Source organism: Cervus elaphus, chromosome 31 (assembly GCF_910594005.1).
Source record: "Cervus elaphus chromosome 31, mCerEla1.1, whole genome shotgun sequence".
Lineage (NCBI taxonomy): Eukaryota > Metazoa > Chordata > Mammalia > Artiodactyla > Cervidae > Cervus > Cervus elaphus.
The window spans coordinates 54,795,878-54,815,329 of NC_057845.1; the positions used below are offsets into that span (position 1 = coordinate 54,795,878).

General features: G+C 36.9%; 1 protein-coding gene across 1 annotated transcript in view; it reads right to left on the reverse strand.

Annotated features, from left to right (window-relative positions):
* Positions 1-19,452, reverse strand: part of SLC9C1 (solute carrier family 9 member C1) — a 107,932-nt gene that overhangs the window by 68,133 nt on the left and 20,347 nt on the right. Inside the window, exons 7-10 of the mRNA XM_043892874.1 lie at positions 15,150-15,278; positions 11,122-11,283; positions 3,962-4,061; positions 258-401 (exon numbers count right to left, since the gene is read on the reverse strand). Of these exons, the coding sequence (XP_043748809.1) occupies positions 258-401; positions 3,962-4,061; positions 11,122-11,283; positions 15,150-15,278 (535 nt within the window). The remainder of the gene's footprint in view (positions 1-257; positions 402-3,961; positions 4,062-11,121; positions 11,284-15,149; positions 15,279-19,452) is intronic.

The following is a 19,452-nucleotide window of genomic DNA, read 5'->3' on the forward strand; positions in this document are numbered from 1 at the left end:
ATGTGAAATAGTAGTGTTCGCCTCTAGGTAGTAAAGATTATGAGAGTTTTTTTCTTTTTTTCAAAAACTTTACAACATGCTTGCATTGTTTTGAAATGCAGTTAAAAACTGAAAACACTAAGTCTTAATTTGCTCATGATTCCTTGGGAAATTTGAGTGAATTCTTCATTCCAGAATGAAACATTTCTGTCATTTAAAGAATATCTTCAGGCTTAGTCAATATCACATAAATAGAAAAATTCAAATGGCTTTCTTACCTGAACATGATAAGTGTTAAGTAGATATTTAATGAATAATATATATCAGAAAATGATATATATAAATATGTATGTGCAGGAATTAGAAGTCCAGTGAAAGTAAACACCATAATAAAAGCAACAAATGATAGACAATTCCAGAATCTGCATGTTTAGAAAAAAATTAAATATAGTTGAGATAGTTAACTGAGCTAACATAGTCAATGCAAGGCTTATCTATGTGAGGCATTGTGCTAGGCGTCATGAAGAAAATAAAGATGAATAAGACATTCACCAACACTCAAGGAGTGCGTAATTTAACTGGGGAGAAAGGAACGCTAAGATAAGTAAACAAATACTTCTAAAGCAATTTTAACCAGTTTGCACTGAATATAAATTAGTGTCTCTTTTTGGGGTTGACTTTGAAAGACATGCTAGGTTGTAGCTATGCTATTTGACAAAACTCATTCAGGTACTATGGTTCAAGTAGCTAGAAAATACTATGGTTCAAGTAGCTAGTCCTTGTATCATTAGGAAGAGCTAAAATTGTTTATTTTAAGAGGAAATACTGAACTCCTAGTCTGATTTACATAGTGATAGAATTAAGCCTTTGCCCAAAGTCTAGCTTGCACTTAAAGAATGTGAATGAATCTTTTATTCACGTGAATGCCCTTTGTAGACTCTGTGATCTCTGAGTCTGTGCTTATTCAAGTACTCCAGAGCCTAGGAAAAGGGCATCATTCCCAAACTCATGTTCTCAACAGTTGCAGGCAAAACAGTTTGAAAAAGCACACTCAGACATCATTATTTGTCATTTTGGGTGTTGGGATCATAGCTATTTAAAACTTACTTCTCGTTATCTCTCTGTGTATTTCCTGTCTTTAATTTGACATTATATGTATAGCAAAATAAATTGAAAAGCTTAAAAGGGCACATGAATATTACTTCATGAGAGGAAAAAGAGCTTGGTTTTACCCATATGCTGCCAGACTCTGTCCCTGAAAAACAAATACCTAGCTATTACCAGAGAAAATTTCATTATGATACATTGAGGGGGGAAAAAAACTCAGTCTCATTAATTAGCACAAAATGTAATGAAATCAGTTAAGTAACAAATGCTGAGGAGTTATTAAGACTTTTTCATATGTAGTAGAAATTAATGGGAGAAATTGGATGAGGAGGAAACCAGATTCTCCAAGGAACCAGTGCCCATTATATTCAGAGCATAAATGAGCTGAAAACCAAGCTCCAAAACCATCTAATAGACCTGCGCATGTACACATGTGTGTGCATGTGTGCAATCAGTCAGGCACGCAGTAAAAAAGCTTCTGAATTTTTTAAAATAGCACCTTTTCTTTATTTGGTGATGAGTTGTCCCAACAAATCTAGATCTTTTATAGGAGCAAAGGGTTGCAACACTGTCTGTATTTAAGTATTATCTAGGAAGAGTTTTTTAAAATCAGACATCACAAGCTTCACCCTCATAGATTTTGATATTATGAATCTAAGCATATGTGTCATTTTTATATCTTAATGTTGCATAGCCCCTAGCCTAGAGGAGTGAGAAGACCTTATGGCCTGGACATTTTAGGAACATCAATTTGCCAGGAATAGAGGATTATACAAGTTGACAAGGAAATACCTCTTATTTGGGAATTTCTTCCTAAAAAGGTGATGTATGAATAGAAGCATGAAAGAAGTAAGGCAGCCACTTATGCTAATATGTAAAGAAGCACATTTCAAGAGCAGAAGCCCAAGGACGCAAGTCAAACAGGGACCCTCTTTGGCATGTATGAGGAATAGCCAAGTGTGGGTAGAGGCGAGTGGGCGAGGGTGAGAGTGGCAGAAATGAATTACCGTAGTAACAAGGGGACAAATAGAGCCCCTGTTTGCCATGAAAACAACCTTGGTTTGTAGCCAAATGAGATGAGAAGTTATTAGATGATTTTTAAACACAAGAAATGATTTGGATAAGGAGGGAGTAAGGTGGATGATGGTCAGAAAATAGCATAGGATCAATGCATTGTCTTCTCAGTGTGACTATGTAATTGTTAGAATTGGAGTCCTAGGGGGGTAAACTGAAAAGATGGGAGACAGTGTAGACCTCTGTAGCATTTAATAGGATTTACTATTATTATCTTAGATTTCTACTCTCTTGCAGAGTAGGAGCTGGTTCATATTGTATTTTAAATATTATAATTGTTGAACGTGAAATTATGAAGTGATTATTTGTATGAGCATAAAGTGGGTGGCTGAAGCAGAGTGGTAAATATGATCGCAAGAGGAGAAGTCCTGGAATTGAAAGGTGAGGGAATAGAAGCATTAGCTGAATGAATATTGACTGACATCACTAAGAATGGTGAGTTGTGATGTTGGAATGTCACAGTGAGAGGGGGCCAAAATCGTCACAAAATGGAGAGTGTGATTCTGGGTTCTAGATTCTGGGTTCTACAACCAACAGGGTGACAGGTGGTATAAGCTGATGCTATAAGCTGGTGGTATAAGCAGCTTCGAAATTGGCTGCTTCTGGGGAAGAAGAAGGAAAATAGAATAGAAATGACTGAGGTACAGAAAGATCACCCACCTCCACTCTAGGCTTGTAGCACCAGGGATGCAGGAGAGAAAGACACTATAACCTTTAAGGAACACAAGGGAAATCATGTCTTCAGGGGAGATCCAGGTTTCAATTAGAGCAAGAATGAAGGGAGCCTTCAGAATCACTCCCCATAGATACAAATACATGCATAACATGTTTAATTCTTCCTACAGTGGTGGCCCAAATAATGCTACCTAGCTGCTAATAAACTGGCTTCCATTATAATTGACATGAAATTTTAGTGACATGCTCTCAAAGCCTGTAATCTGTATTTTTAAGCTTCTGACTTCTGAACTCATTTCATCTTTCACAATGTTCTCCCAAATGTCAAAAAAATCATTGATTTAGTTCAGGGCCTCTGTTAACACATATCTTGTTATTGTGTCATTTAGGCTAAGTTCCCATCCCATGTATTGAAACATTTCAGAAAATATCTTCCTTTAAGACCAACACAGACTCCACTGACCCCTCAGGTAGGTACCCTCAAGCAAGGCACAATTTGTACTTTTCTATTTTCTTTTTTAATGCTGCTAATTGTATTTAAATGTCCTGGCTTACTTTTTAAATTGACTTTGCATGGCCTCTCTTCACTGTCTTTAAAATATTGGTCTTTCATTCTAGAGGCATTGCCTTACTGATCCATATTGGAGCCTGAGGCAAAAGGAACTATCAGTAATATTGATCTTTAAAAATTTTGTATTTTCACCATTGATTTTTTGCATTAATTTTGATTTTAAAATATTGTATTAAAATATTTATCTTGATTATTGAATCTTTTGGCATCCTCTTAGATTTTGTGCCTGAGATGAGGGCCTCACTTCCCTTACTTTAACCCTGGCTCTGTCTAGGGGATCAGACTGAACACTACTGAGTAATATGGTCAGGGACGTAAGGGAATTAGTAGTGAAATACAGTCAATGTGAACTCAAGGTAAGGTTACAAATTTTATCTGAAATTAGAGGTTTAAGGAACATAAGCAATAGAATTTTTAAAGGTGGGGTGGGGGCGGTTATTTTCAGTTGGCTAGCTTCCAAGTCAGTATCTTATTCTGGCCATGTAAATGTAGTTACTGTTTTAATGTTATAACTTCAATATATGAAAACAAAGTAAAAGTATGCTAGTCACTTACTCAAGAAGAAGTGCTTCAACTCCTGGTTTAAAACTTGTAGAATTAAAAAAAAGTCCCATAATGACAAGAGTAAATATTCCAGACATTTCAGTTAGCTCACCTATTTTTTTTAAGGAAATAAATAAAAAGTATTAATTTAACATCAAGAGTGGTACCAATACTCCCAGAGATGAAAACATCCTGATATCTGATAGTAGGGACTTCATAGAGAGGCTATCACACTTGGTTCCCACTGAATAATGTCACAAATGATCACTACAGACCAACTGTTCCTCCTGCTCAGATTCACATTCAGTGTGCGGAGAAGTCTGTACTGGACATCCTTGCTCTGCTTTGGCTTCTGATCATTGGCAGCAATGTGGAACTCACAAATCTTTTCAGGTACCCCAGTGAGGCTAGAGCACCCTCCATAGGTCTGATTTTTTCAGAGCAGCTCTGGATGAATTAAGTGGAAGTAAGCTGATGAGCCCTCTATGGACTAGCCTACTTCATATACTTCTTCTTAGGAGACAGCAGGAGATAGGAATGATTTGATTTTGTGACAAGGCTAAGAAAGTGGAGCCAAGAGAAACCCAATACAGATCTGCTTCCCAGTTTAATTATGGTTTGGTGCACTTACTGTCTGAGACGGAAAAGTGTAAAAAACTGTGGAAACTCTTAAATATCATCAACTTTCATGAATTAGAGGGAAAAACAATTTTGGAAGTGGCTTATGAAAGTGACATATTATCACTGTGAAAAATTCAAATAATATAGTACAGTATAGTATAGAGATTATATTTTTTTAGAAAAAGGTGGTAGTTAAGTTGCTAAGTCATATCCGACTCTTGCAACCCCATGGACTGTAGCCCACCAAGCTCCTCCATCCATGGGATTCTCCAGGCAAGAACACTGGACTGGGTTGCCATTTCCTTCTCCAGGGGATCTTCCTGACCCAGAAATTCTTTCCAAGATTCTTCCCAACCCAGGAATTCTTCCCAGGAATCTTCCTGACCCAGGAATCAAACCGGGGTCTTCTGCATTGCAGGCAGATTAGAAAAAGGGAACACCCATAACTACACTGCCAAGAATTCAGGTAAATTTTTGAAGAAAATTTTGATTGAAATTTCTATTGAGGAGAGGACTATATTTGCCTAGAAGAAGTCATTTGATAAGCTATTTGACAGTACAGTATGAGACCCAAAAGGCAACTCCAAGCATTAAAAGCTGCTTGCTGAATTTCTGTACAGAAGACAAGTGGTAAAAATTAAGTAGGAAATATAGAAAAGTGAGGAGATAATGGTAGATGTCGGATCTCAGAATTGTGAACTGCACAATGTAATTTTCTCTGTGAGCTCCGCTTGTTTTCACTTTCACTAAAGTTCACCAAGAAGCAGAAATTGTTAGATATTTAGGAGGAGACAGCAGAGATTATGAGGAAGAAAACTCCAGAAACTGTCAGAAATTTTGAGGAGTTATCTTTGGGTTGGGCTTCCCTTGTTGCTCAGCTGGTAAAGAATCTGCCTGCAATGTGGGAGACCTGAGTTTGATCCCTGGGTTGGGAAGATCCCCTAGAGAAGGGAATGGCTATCCATTCCAGTACTCAAGCCTAGAGAATTCCATGGACTGTATAGTCCATGGGGTCGTAAAGAGTCAGACACAACTCAGCGTGTCTATTGGAAGCTTAAGATAACTGGATCAAGATTTTGGGAGTGGAGTACCCAGTGAACACACAGAAGCTCATATCCAGCATACATATACATAAAGTCACACATTAAGAAAATCTACAGAGGGATTATCCCTGGAGAAGAAAATGGCAACCCCCTCCAGTATTCTTGCCTGGGAAATCCCATGGACAGAAGAGCCTGGTGAGCACCATTGCATGGGGTCCCAAAGAGTCAGACATGAGTGAATGACTAAACAAGCACCCAAAGAGGGATTGTAGAGCAATACTGCTCTGTAATGGGCTAATTATTTTTTCTCTTAATGTTTAGCAGACTTTGTTCTAGGTAACAGTTACAAATTAAAATTTTGCTTTAATATTAAAGAATATGGTGGATATGCCACTTTTCATAGGCTCTTCTGGTAGCTCAGCTGGTAAAGAATCTGCCTGCAATGCAGGACACCCAGGTTTGATTCTTGGGTGGGGCAAGTTCTCCTGGAGAAGGGATAGGTTACCCACTCCAGTATTCTTGGGCTTCTCTGATGGCTCAGACGGTAAAGAATCCACTCGCAGTGTAGGAGACCTGGGTTCTGTCCCTGAGTTGGGAAGATCCCCTGGAGGAGGGCATGGCAAACCACTGCAGTATTCTTGCCTGGAGAATCCCCGTGGACAGAGGAGCCTGACGGGCTATAGTCCATAGGGTTGCAAAGAGTCAGACACAACTGAGCGATTAAGCACAGCACACATTTATCAAATGGATCCGTTTCCCTGGTTAATTTGTATTCCTCTGTTATAGCAGTCGTATTTTAATTATTACAGGCTTATTAAATGTCTATTATCCACGTAGTAGGAAAAATCCTTCACTTAAATAGATTGTCATGCCATATGACATATGTCATAAACATAGCCTCACAGTTTATGTTTCCAGATGAATTTTTTAAATTTTTCTGTAAAATTTCACTTCCCTCCAACTTTCTATCATTATTTGATTTAGATTGTGATAACTTTTTAAAATATTCATTTATTTGACAGGCCAGAGTAAAAGTTTTTTACATTAGATTTATACTTACTCATTATCTGCTTTCTAAAATATTTATTGAGACATCATGACTCTAAAAAAGTTCAATTATTTTCTTGGAGATTAGGGTAGGGGATTATAAAATACAAGCTAGTATGTATAAACTAAATAAGCAACAAAGATGTCTATTGTCCCACACAAGGAAATATAGCCATTATTTTGTAATAACTTTAAATGGAATATAATCTATAAAAATTCTGAATCACTATATTGCATACTTGAAAAATAATATAACATTGTAAATCAACTCTACTTAAATTTAAAAAATTAAATAAATAAAATTATTTCCTTGAGCATAACCCTTAATCTTTCTGTTTTAATGGTTAAAGATCAGATGAGAGTTTATTACAATGATGCTGTTACAGGAAATTTAGTTATTTCTGTGACATACAACATTTTAGGATAATTAGAATTATAATAACATTGTATCAGGATGTATCAGATTTTTTGGAACTTCATGTAATTTCTAGAACAGTTATATTAATAACATTCACCCATACAATATAACCTAAGAAAGTTTCTCATCACTTATTTTAACCCTTAATCTTGAGGCTATTCTTCCTTACTTGATGATGTTAAAAGAAATCGTATTTGCTGAAATACGTTTTGAAGGTTTAGGTATGTACAAGGTAGTGCATAGTGAATGCATTTGTACTGGCTGATCATTCTGTCACTATTTATTAATTCATTAACGGATTCTGTAAACTCACTAGATTATAATTGGCTTAAATCCAGATTGGTTTGGAAACCTCAAATATCTGTGTTATGCCTTTCCTTTCTCAGAAATGAAAATAACGGATTCTGTTGCTCTAGCATTTCTACAAAGAAGTTTTCCTTTGTGTCTACTGAAATTTTTAATTTTCAGAAAACTTGTGTAGTTTTCTGTTTGGGTCCAAACTTTTGCTAAGTTTATTCCTTGATATTTTCTAACTTTTTGTCAGTGTAAAGAGAATCAATTTTCATTATGTGTTATACTAGTTGTGAGTGTGTGTGCTCAGTCACTTCAGCTGTGTCCAAATCTTTCTGACCCTATGGACTGTAGCCTGCCAGGCTCCTTTTTCATAGGATTCTCCAGGCAAGAATGCTGGCGTGGGTTGCCCTCTCTTTCTCCAGGGGATCTTCCTGACCCAGGGAGAGAACTGCATCTCCTATGTCTCCAGGATTGCAGGTGGATTCTTCACCTGTTGAGTCACTGGGGAAGCCCCTGTAACTAATTACTGCTGGTTTGTAAGAATGTTGTTTGATTTATTGATTTTTAAAATATTTATCTTTTATCAATCATTAAAGAGCCTTGCTATCTTGGTTTATTAATTAAGTCTCTTGGGTTTTTATATACTCTAAAATGTTGTGACTAATGTAACCATTTTTTCTTTAAAATATGTATAAAACTGTATTTTTTTTCTTATTATATTAACTAGAGCTTCCAGAATTATTTTTATTCATGGATATGAGGCTAGGCAACATTGTCTTATTCTTAAATGTAATGGAAAGATATAGAGTCAGTTGGGAAGTTGGTATTATCACACATGCCAACTTCAAATCATTTGTAGAGCTGTCTAAAGGGCTGAATGGAAAGTGATTCTGAGGCAGTATCAGGAAACAGCGATATTGGTAATCATTGTCTGCTGTACCTCTGTGAGAAGGGAGTTGTGGTAAACGGATTAGCAATGTGATAGAATTTTTAATATTAGCCTTCCTTGATCTGTAACTTCTATTTTTATTACCTTCTTGATCTAAGAGTTACCAAGAACAGTTTGCTTTTAACTTCAGGCAGTTAGAATATTTATTTTTAAAGATCCTCCTTTTAAGACAACTCTTTAACAAGTGGTGATGGGAAAACTGGTCAACCACTTGTAAAAGAATAAAACTAGAACACTTTCTAACACCATACACAAAAACAAACTCAAAATGGATTAAAGATCTAAATGTAAGACCAAAAACTATAAAACTCCTAGAGGAGAACATAGGCAAAACACTCTCCGACATAAATCATAGCAGGATCCTCTACGACCCACCTCCCAGAATATTGGAAATAAAAGCAAAACTAAACAAATGGGACCTAATGAAACTTAAAAGCTTTTGCACAACAAAGGAAACCAAAAGTAAGGTGAAAAGACAGCCCTCAGATTGGGAGAAAATAATAGCAAATGAAGCAACAGACAAAAGATTAATCTCAAAAATATACAAGCAACTCCTGAAGCTCAATTCCAGAAAAATAAATGACCCAATCAAAAAATGGGCCAAAGAACTAAACAGACATTTCTCCAAAGAAGACATACAGATGGCTAACAAACACATGGAAAGATGCTTAACATCACTCATTATCAGAGAAATGCAAATCAAAACCACAATGAGGTACCATTGCACGCCAGTCAGGATGGCTGCTATCCAAAAGTCTACAAGCAATAAATGCTGGAGAGGCTGTGGAGAAAGGGGAACCCTCTTACACTGTTGGTGGGAATGCAAACTAGTACAGCCACTATGGAGAACAGTGTGGAGATTTCTTAAAAAACTGGAAATAGAACTGCCATATGACCCAGCAATACCACTTCTGGGCACACACACTGAGGAAACCAGATCTGAAAGAGACACGTGCACCCCAATGTTCATATGTTCAGCACTGTTTATAATAGCCAGGACATGGAAGCAACCTAGATGCCCATCAGCAGATGAATGGATAAGGAAGCTGTGGTACATATACACCATGGACTATTACTCAGCCGTTAAAAAGAATTCATTTGAACCAGTTCTAATGAGATGGATGAAACTGGAGCCCATTATACAGAGTGAAGTAAGCCAGAAAGATAAAGAACATTACAGCATACTAACACATATATATGGAATTTAGAAAGATGGTAACGACAACCCTATATGCAAAACAGAAAAAGAGACACAGAAGTACAGAACAGACTTTTGAACTCTGTGGGAGAAGGTGAGGGTGGGATGTTTCGAAAGAACAGCATGTATATTATCTATGGTGAAACAGATCACCAGCCCAGGTGGGATGCATGAGACAAGTGCTCGGGCCTGGTGCACTGGGAAGACCCAGAGGAATCGGGTGGAGAGGGAGGTGGGAGGGCGGATCGGGATGGGGAATACGTGTAAATCTATTGCTGATTCATGTCAATGTATGACAAAACCCACTGAAAAAATAAATAAATTAATTAAAAAAAAAAAAAGAAAAATATGTGGAAAAAAAAAAAAAAAACTGGAAATAGAACTGCCATATGACCCAGCAATCCCACTTCTGGGCATACACACTGAGGAAACCAGATCTGAAAGAGACACGTGCACCCCAATGTTCATCGCGGCACTGTTTATAATAGCCAGGACATAGAAGCAATATAGATGCCCATCAGCAGACGAATGGATAAGGAAACTGTGGTATATATACACCATGGAATATCACTCAGCCATTAAAAAGAATTCATTTGAATCAGTTCTAATGAGATGGATGAAACTGGAGCCCATTATACAGAGTGAAGTAAGCCAGAAAGATGAAGACCAATACAGTATACTAACGCATATATATGGAATTTAGAAAGATGGTAATGATAACCCTATATGCAAAACAGAAAAAGAGACACAGATGTACAGAACAGACTTTTGGACTCTGTGGGAGAAGGCAAGGGTGGGATGTTTTGAGAGAACGGCATCGAAACATGTATATTATCTAGGGTGAAACAGATCACCAGCCCAGGCTGGATGCATGAGACAAGTGCTTGGGCCTGGTGCACTGCGAAGACCCAGAGGAATCGGGTGGAGAGGGAGGTGGGAGGGGGGATCGGGACGGGGAGTACATGTAAATCCATGACTGATTTATGTCAATGTATGACAAAAACCACTACAATATTGTAAAGTAATTAGCCTCCAACTAATAAAAATAAATGGAGAAAAAAAATAAAGATCCTCCTTTTGAAGTAAGCATTTAATTGCACTGTAGCTGAATAATGTTTGAAATTTTATTGATATGTTCTTCTAGTCTAGTTTATTTCTGTTAATGTCTATAGGTATGTGTAAAGAATAAGCATTCTATTTTGGAAGATAAAACTCTATATATCTTGGGAGCCAAGCATTTAAGTTTTCATATAAATCTTTCATAGCCATAGTCATTTTTTCAATCCAATTGGTTATGAAATTATCTAGGAAAGGCCTGTTAAAGTTTCTCCTTGTAATTATGATTTTGCAGTTTCTCTTATTATAATTATCTTTATGTATCTTGGTACATTGTTTCCTATTGCATACATATTAATATTTTAATGTCTTTTGATAAATTATTTACAAAAATATTCCTTCTAGATCAGTTGCATGGTGGTTTTTTGTTTTTTTGTCTTTTTTTTTTTTTTTTGCTTTTCACCTGGTAAATATTTCCCACATCTTTATATCTTTAATTTGAACCTTTTTTTATTATTTAATTTTAGGCATAGTCCCCTTACTTACAAATATAGAAGATGAGGTACAGAAATGAAAAGCTGAGACTTATATGATTGACATCCTCTCCAAAAACAGTAGACAGCCATAGTTGAATCAGTTTTGAACTAACAATTCCAAACAAGAAACTTACTATAAGTTGTAACCAAATTTCTCTCACAATGATATAGGCTAAAAGAAAAGGGAATAAATAAGAAAATAATTAATAGAATTTATGTACTTTTAATTTTAAGTGATAATCTGGGTCAACTTTTCTTTCTGACATTATCTTTTAAAATAGCTCATAGCCTTTGGGATAGATGTAGGGTATTTTCTTATTCTTAAATTGAAAGAGTTTCTTTTCAAATGCCAAAAGTCACAGTTAAATTGATAAAATTTGATCAGTTTAGTTTAAGAGCTTTTTAAGTCCCCATTCAGGAATATATATTTATTTAGTGCCAAAATGTGTAACACATTTTGAAAAAACAATAATGAATAAGAAGTAGAAGTTCTCTAACCTCATGGAATTTAGAATCTACATCTAAAATAATATACACAAGAAATTAAAAAATAATAATAAGGGAATGCCTCTGGTCACAGCTAAGTGAATCTCCTGTATTGTATTGGCCTGCCAAACCAATCCGATTGGTTCCTTACTATTGGACATTTGATTGTTTCCAGTTTTTCTCCCAATAAGCAAGGTTGTGGTGTATATTTCTATACATAATTTTTTGTACTTCTCTGATTACTTCCTTAGGCCCCAGAAATGGAATTGCTACACTAAAGGACAGTTGATCCTTTACTGATACTGTTATATTTTGCCAAATTTCTTTCAACAGTCATTATGATGCCCTTCCCAGGTAAACAGGAAGCCTAAACCCTCAAGGGCACTGTTTGCTGGAATCAGGCATTTTCAGTAGATGAGGAAGTCCTTCTCATCTTTATAGGATGAGGAACAGAGGAGAAAAGTTTTAAATCACAGATGAAAGTGGGTCTTAGGTGCAGGAAAGCCTGAAGGGTCAACTTCAATAGAATATGTGAAGAGCAAGAACAAAACCAAAACAAAGAACAGCCAACAGAAAACAGCAATAGCAACCACATCAAAAAACAAGGCTAAATTTGGGGAAGTAAATCCCAGAACAGTGCTCTGAGGTAGTAAAATGAAGGAGAAAGAATCCTTTTATGAATTCTTAATCATAAATGTCCACTGGTAGAGAGGGCACTGTTAAGATTGCTGAGGTTATCTAAATTCCTTCTCTACCTAGTCTCATTCCTATGACTGAAAAGAGAGCCAAGGTTTCTAGATGTGCCAAGCAGAAAAATTTAACACTTGTAGGGATAGTGTGAACTTGAGAGAATTTTATGAATGACTCTAGGTAACGTCCAATCTAGGCATGGGGTTGACTATGGTGATAATTTTAGGAATCCAGCACCTCCTGTAAATGAAACATATGCTGGATGCTGATGCTGGTTTCAGAAGATGCAAAGAACTGAAGTTAAAAGACCAAGTTTAAAAGATGCTTTCTCTTTTAAAAAAGAAAAAGAGCTCTTAAAGAATAAAATATTTACTGGATGGATTTACTAGGCCAGGAAATTCCTTCTCCATCAACAGAGGAGCCTGATGGGCTACAGTCCATGGGATTGCAGAGTTGGACATCACTGAGCAGCTTGCACATAATACTAGATCAGGTATATAGGTTGGACTTTGATCCTTCTGACCAGCATGTATGACTCCACTTTACATTTCTCAGTTTCCCCCGAGGATGGTTTTTGAGCTTTTAAGATGCTTTTGAATATAAACATTTCCTTTTTCCTCACCTCAGTCATCTATAGGAAGGTCCTATCTGCAGCAAGTTTTGTGGTAAAAACTCTCTGAGTACTGCATTCTGTTACCTCTTTTTGTACTCTGCATTTTGAAAAATATTCTATGTATGTAGTTTGGTTTTCTCACACACCACAGAAAGGTTATGTGAAGCATTTGAAAAGGATGTACCTTGCTATGCTAAACTGGGGTTCTAGGATCACAACAGATATTCCAAACTGCCATGGTTTGAGTAAACTAGTTGGATACAAAAAACAAGGCTGAAAGTAAGTGCTCCTTATGCCCACGTTGGGTGGTTGTTCACAACCTGGACCGGCTCTCTTGAGAAAGACATGAGAAGGGTGACTCTACTGGGGAAGGGTTAGTCTTCTGGTGTGGTTGCCAGCACATACTGTTTTGATTACTGTAGGCTCGGAGTATAGTCTGAAGTCAGGGAGCCTGACTCCTCTAACTCAATTTTCCTTTCTCAAAGTTGCTTTCAAGGTCTTTTGAGTTTTCAAACAAATGAAAAAATTTTGTTCTAGCTCTGCGAAAAATGCCATTGGTGATTTGATATAGATTGCATTTAGTATGTAGATTGCCTTGGGTGGGATAGTCATTTTGACAATATTGACTCTTCCAATCCAAGAGCCTGTTTTATCTTCCCATCTGCTTGTGTCATTTTCAGTTTCTTTCTTATACTTTTCAGAGTGCAGATCTTTGTCTCCTTAGGTAGACTTATTCTTAGACATTTTATTCTTTTGGATGTAGTGGTAAATGGGATTGTTTCTGGAGAATTTTTTTTTTTTTTTTTTTACCATAAATGGATGTTGAGTTTTATCAGAGGCTTTTTCTGTATCTATTGAGATGATCACATAGTTTTTATTCTTCAATTTGTTAATGTGGTATATCACATGGGTTGATTTGCCAATATTGAAAAATCCTTGCATTCCTGTGGGATAAATCCCACTTTTGGCCATGGTATAGGACCTTTTAAATGTATTGTTTGATTTGGTTTGCTAGTATTTTGCTGAGATTTTTGCATCTATGTTTGTCAGTGATATTGGCCTGTAATTTTCTCTTTTTTTTGTGGTATCTTTGTCTAGTTTTGGTATCAGGGTGATGGTGGTCTCACAGAGTAAGTTTGGAAGTATACTTTCCTCTGTAATTTTTTGAAATAGTTTCAAAAGGATAGGTGTTAATCATTCTCTAAATGTTCCATAGAATTCACCTGTGAAGCCATCTGGTCTTGGACTTCTGTTTCTTTTGTTTTTGAAATCACAGATTCAATTTCAGTACTTGTAGTTGGTTTACTCATATTTTCAATTTCTTCCTGGTTTGATCTTGGGAGAATGTATCTTTCTAAGAACTTGTCCATTTCTTCTAGGTTGTCCATTTTAGTGGCATATAGTTGCCTGTAGTAAGTAGTCTCTTATGGTCCTTTGTGTTTCTGTGGTGTCAGTTATAACTTCTTTATTTCTAATTTTGTTGAAACTACACTCTAAACTACTGAGAGGATGAAGGTTTGATTAGGAAGGGGCATCTAAGATGCTCACAGGAGTGCTGACAACTGTATTTTTTGTCCTGAGTCATAATTACTCATCTATATGCTTTATAATCACTCATCACGGTGTGCGTACATCACTTGCCTTATATACACATGCATGCACATACGCATGATAAAGGACAAAATATGTATGGTTCAGGACTATCTGAATGTGGTAAATGAACTTCTAGACATTTTACAATCTCTCTGCTTACAAGCACTGTGCTCAGGCCTTGCGGATGGCCGTACAACTCACGCTTCCTCCCTGAGCTGACAGCTCGCTGTGCTGCCTGCAGGGAGACAGTCACACAGTGCAGGGGACGGAAGATCCCTCCTCTCGGCACTGGGGGTTCCCTACTCAACTTATCTTTGAGTTCATCTTCAACAGATAAAAAATTCTCTCATTCTTGTTATCAATAATTCTGGTTCAGTCTAGGTCTGAGGAATACTGCTTCTATAGGCATCCTCATGAAAAGTCCCAACTTAGCCTCACAACAAAATCATAACCAATATTAAATAAGGGATGTTTGGTACTTCTTTGTAAATGGCCAATAATTATACTCATATGATTATGTTTGCATAAGTGTAATTTTGGTAAGGTATTATAATATACATGTCAGAGTATAGAAAATACAGAATTCTAGTTTTAAGAAATAAAGATTTCAGAAAATATGGGATTCTAATTTTAAAAGATTAAGAAAAAATACTTACCTAAGGACTGGATTGTATTTTTGTGCAAGCTAAGGTCAATATTCACAATAACAGTGAATGTAATTAAAGACATTACAGAGGTCATCAGACTTTCTCCATTTATTAAACTGACGAGGCTTCTAGAAAGACCTATAGAGGGAAAAATATTTTTTTAAGGAGGGAAAAATTTAATGAATATTAAAGAACAGAATTTTATTAACAAGTAGAAGTATATTTTCAGCTATGGATTTATATCATGTACTTTTCCTACATACTTAAATATACGTTAGTCATGTTTGTAAAATCTGTTCAAGAAACTTTCATTATGTATTAACTTACAAGTTTAGATCATCATGATTAGGTACCAAATTAACTGTGGTTGATTAGGAATCAAAGAAAGGGCTTCCGTGGTGGCTCAGATGGTAACTAATATGCCTGCAATGCAGGAGACTTGGGTTCAATCCCTGGGTTGAGCAGATCCCCTGGAGAAGGGAATGGCTACCCACTCCAGTATTCTTGCAAACTAAAATGGACAGGAATGGGTGAATTTAACTCATATGACCATTATATCTACTACTGTGGGCAAGGATCCCTTAGAAGAAAGGGAGTAGCCCTCATAGTCGACAAAAGAGTACAAAATGCAATACTTGGGTGTAACTTCAAAAACGACAGAATGATCTCAGTTCATTTCCAAGACAAATCATTCAACATCACAGTAATCCAAGTCTATGCCCCAAACACTAATGCTGAAGAAACTGTACTCAAACAGTCTATGAAGATCTACAAGACCTTCTAGAACTAACACCAAAAGAAAAAAAAATGATGTTCTTTTCATCACAGGGAATTGGAATGCAAAAGTAGGAAGTCAAGAAATACCTGGAAAAACAAGCAAGTTTGGCTTTGGAGTACAAAATGAAGCAGGGCAAAGGCTAATAGAGTTTTGCTGAAAGAACACTCTGGATGTAGCAAACACCCTCTTACAGCAACACAAGAGACAACTCTACACATGGACATCACCAGATAGTCATACCGAAATCAGAGTGATTATATTCTTTGCAGCCAGGATGGAGAAGCTCTATACAGTCAGCAAAAACAAGACCTGGAGCTGACTGTGGCTCAGATCATGAACCCTTATTGCAAAATTCAGAGTTAAATTGACGAAGGTAGGGAAAACCACTAGACCATTCAGGTATGACCTAAGTTAAATCCCTTATGATTATACAATGGAGGTGACAAATAAATTCAAGGGATTAGATCTGATAGAGTGCCTGAAGAACTATGGAAGGAGATTTGTGACATTGTATAGGAGACAGGGATCAAGATCTCCCCAAGAAAAAGAAATGCAAGAGGGCAAAAGGGTTGTCTGAGAAGGCCTTATAAATAGCTGAGAAAAGAAGAGATGCCAAAAGCAAAGGAGAAAAGGAAAGATATACCCGACTGATTTCAGAGTTCCAGAGATGGCAAGGCGAGACAAGAAAGTCGTCTTAGGTGAACAATACAAAGAAATAAAGAAAACAATAGAATGGGAAAGATTAGAGGTCTTTTCAAGAAAACTGGAGATACCAAGGGAACATTTCATGCAAGAATGGGCATGATAAAGGACAGAAATGGTAAGGACTTAACAGAGGCAGAAGAGATTAGGAAGAGGTGGCAAGAATACACAGAGGTCTTAAAGACCCAGATAAACATGATGGTGTGGTCACTTACCTACACAATCTTGGATTGTGAACTCAAGTGAACTTTCAGGAAGCATTACTATGAACAAAGCTATTGGAGGTGATAGAATTCCAGCTGAATCACTTAAAATCTTAAAAGATGATACTGTTAAAGTGCTGCATTCAATATGCTATCAAATTTGGAAAACTCAGCAATGGTCACAGGACTGGAAAAAAATCAGTTTTCATTCCAATCCCAAAGAAAGACAATGCCAAAGAATGTTCAAACTACCATACAGTTGTGCTTATCTCATACCAGCAAGGTAATGCTCAAAATCCTTCAAGCTAGGCTTCAACAGTACATGAACCGAGAACTTTCAGATGTAAAAGCTAGGTTTAGAAAAGGCAGAGGAACCAGAGATCAAATTGCTAATATTTATTGGGTCAGAGAAAAACTAAAGGAATTCCAGAAAAATATCCACTTCTGCTTCATTGATTCTGCTAAAATCTTTGACTTCTGGATCACAACAAACTGTGGAAAATTCTTAAAGAGATGGGAATACCAGACCCCCTAATCTGCCTCCTGAGAAATCTGTATGCAGGTCAAGAAGAAATAGAACTGGACATGGAACAACAGACTGGTTCTAAATTGGGAAAAGAGTACCTCAAGGCTGTATGTTGTCACCCTGTTTATTTAACTTGTATACAGTGTATATCATGTAAAATTCTGGGTTGGATAAATCACAAGCTTGAATCAAGATTGCCAGGAGAAATATCAACAACCTCAGGGATGCGGGTGATACCACTCTAATGGCAGAAACTGAAGAGGAGCTAAAGAGTTTCTTGATGAGTGTAAAAGAGGAGAGTGAAAAAGCTGACTTAAAACTCAACATTCAAAAACTAAGATGTGGCATCTGGTCCCATCACTTCATGGCAAATAGGGAAAAGGTGGAAACAGTGGCAAAGTTTATTTTCTTGGACTCCAAAATCAATATAGATGATAAAATTAAAAGATGCTTGCTCCTTGGAAGAAAAGTTATGACAAACCTAGCATACTAAAAAGCAGAGACATCACTTTACTGACAAAGGTCTATATAGTCAAAACTATGTCTTTTCCAAGAAGGGAGCTTCCTGGGTGGCACAGTGGTAAAGAATCTGCCTGCCAATGTAGGAGACACAAGAGACATGGGTTCAATCCCTGAGTTGGGAAGATTCCCTGGAGTAGGAAATGGCAACCCACTCCAGTATTCTTGCCTGGAAAATCCCATGGAGAGAGGAACCTGGTGGGCTATAGTCCATGGGGTCACAAAGTCGGACACGACCAAGCGCACAAACAAATGGTTTTTCCAGTAGTCATGTATGAATGTGAGACTTGGACCATAAGGAAGGCTGAGTGCCAAAGAATTGATTCTTTTGAATTAGTGCTGGAAAAGACTCTTAAGTCCCAGGATCCTCTGTCCATAGGATTTTTTAGGCAAGAATACTGGAGTGGGTTGCCATTTCCTATTCCAAGGGATCTTCCAAGGGACTAGAACCTGCATCGGCTGCATTGGCAGGCAGACTGTTTACCACTGACTCAGCAGGGGAGGTTGTTTAATGTAAGAAAGATAATTAGCTAGAGCTCTTGTTTCTTGTTTCAAAGTACAGATGAACATGTGAAATTCATTATTTTTTAATTCTGAGACTTAGTCTATATAAATATGTACACCATGAATTCAAGACAAGACAAAAAAAAATGATAGTAGAGGGATAAGGCAAACTTATAAACCAAAGCTCTATACCATGGTAATTAACCAAAGTATTAATGCAGTTGTCCAGGTAGTCAGACTGTAATTAGTAATTGTCTGACTTTCTCATACATCACTTTCAATGGTTTTAGAAATCAAACTCCATTAATGGAGAGCATTCTGATATAATCTATTTCCATCTTGATCTCCTCCACTTATGATATTATTCCAAGTTTAGATATCTATCAATTATTATTTCTTTCTTTGCCATTCAGTGTTCCTGTAGGGCAACACTATAACTGAACTTCTTTAATAATTTTCAAAATGTCCATAGGAGGGAAATATTCTTAAGGAAATGATAAAAACCTTTCTTGTGAACCAATCAGCCTATCCTTCTGATCACAATCTAATACAGTAAGTATGCTACTGGAAAAGAAGAAAAGCCAAGGCAGTCTGTCCCTGTAGAAACTCATTGCCTTGATAATCTAATTCCTTACCTGTCTCTGCATCCATGCCTTCTGCTATAAGATTGAAGTTTCTATCACCAAAGAGATTTATTTTCATGAGACTTTATACAAGGAAAGGCGTGAGAAAGATTTCTGTTTCTCCTCTCTTAGATCCCTGACACCATCATGGCAGAATTTCCTGGCTACTCTTCTGGAGGAATGTGAGAAATAATATGGGAGAAAAGTGGATCTTCTGGGTGAGGCCATTCTAGATCACTTGGCTCCCAGATGACCCTCTCGCTGACTGCAGATTCATTAGTGAGCCTAGCCAAGATCAGCAGAGCCCAGTTCATACCATCAAAGCTACCAAACTCATGAGAAATAAAAAATTATTGTAGTTTTAAGCCACTACACTTGGAGTTATTTTTAGTCAAAAGCAAAGCCCAAAACAAACCCTAACTGATACTGTTGTATAACTATTCCATCTTAGAAAATA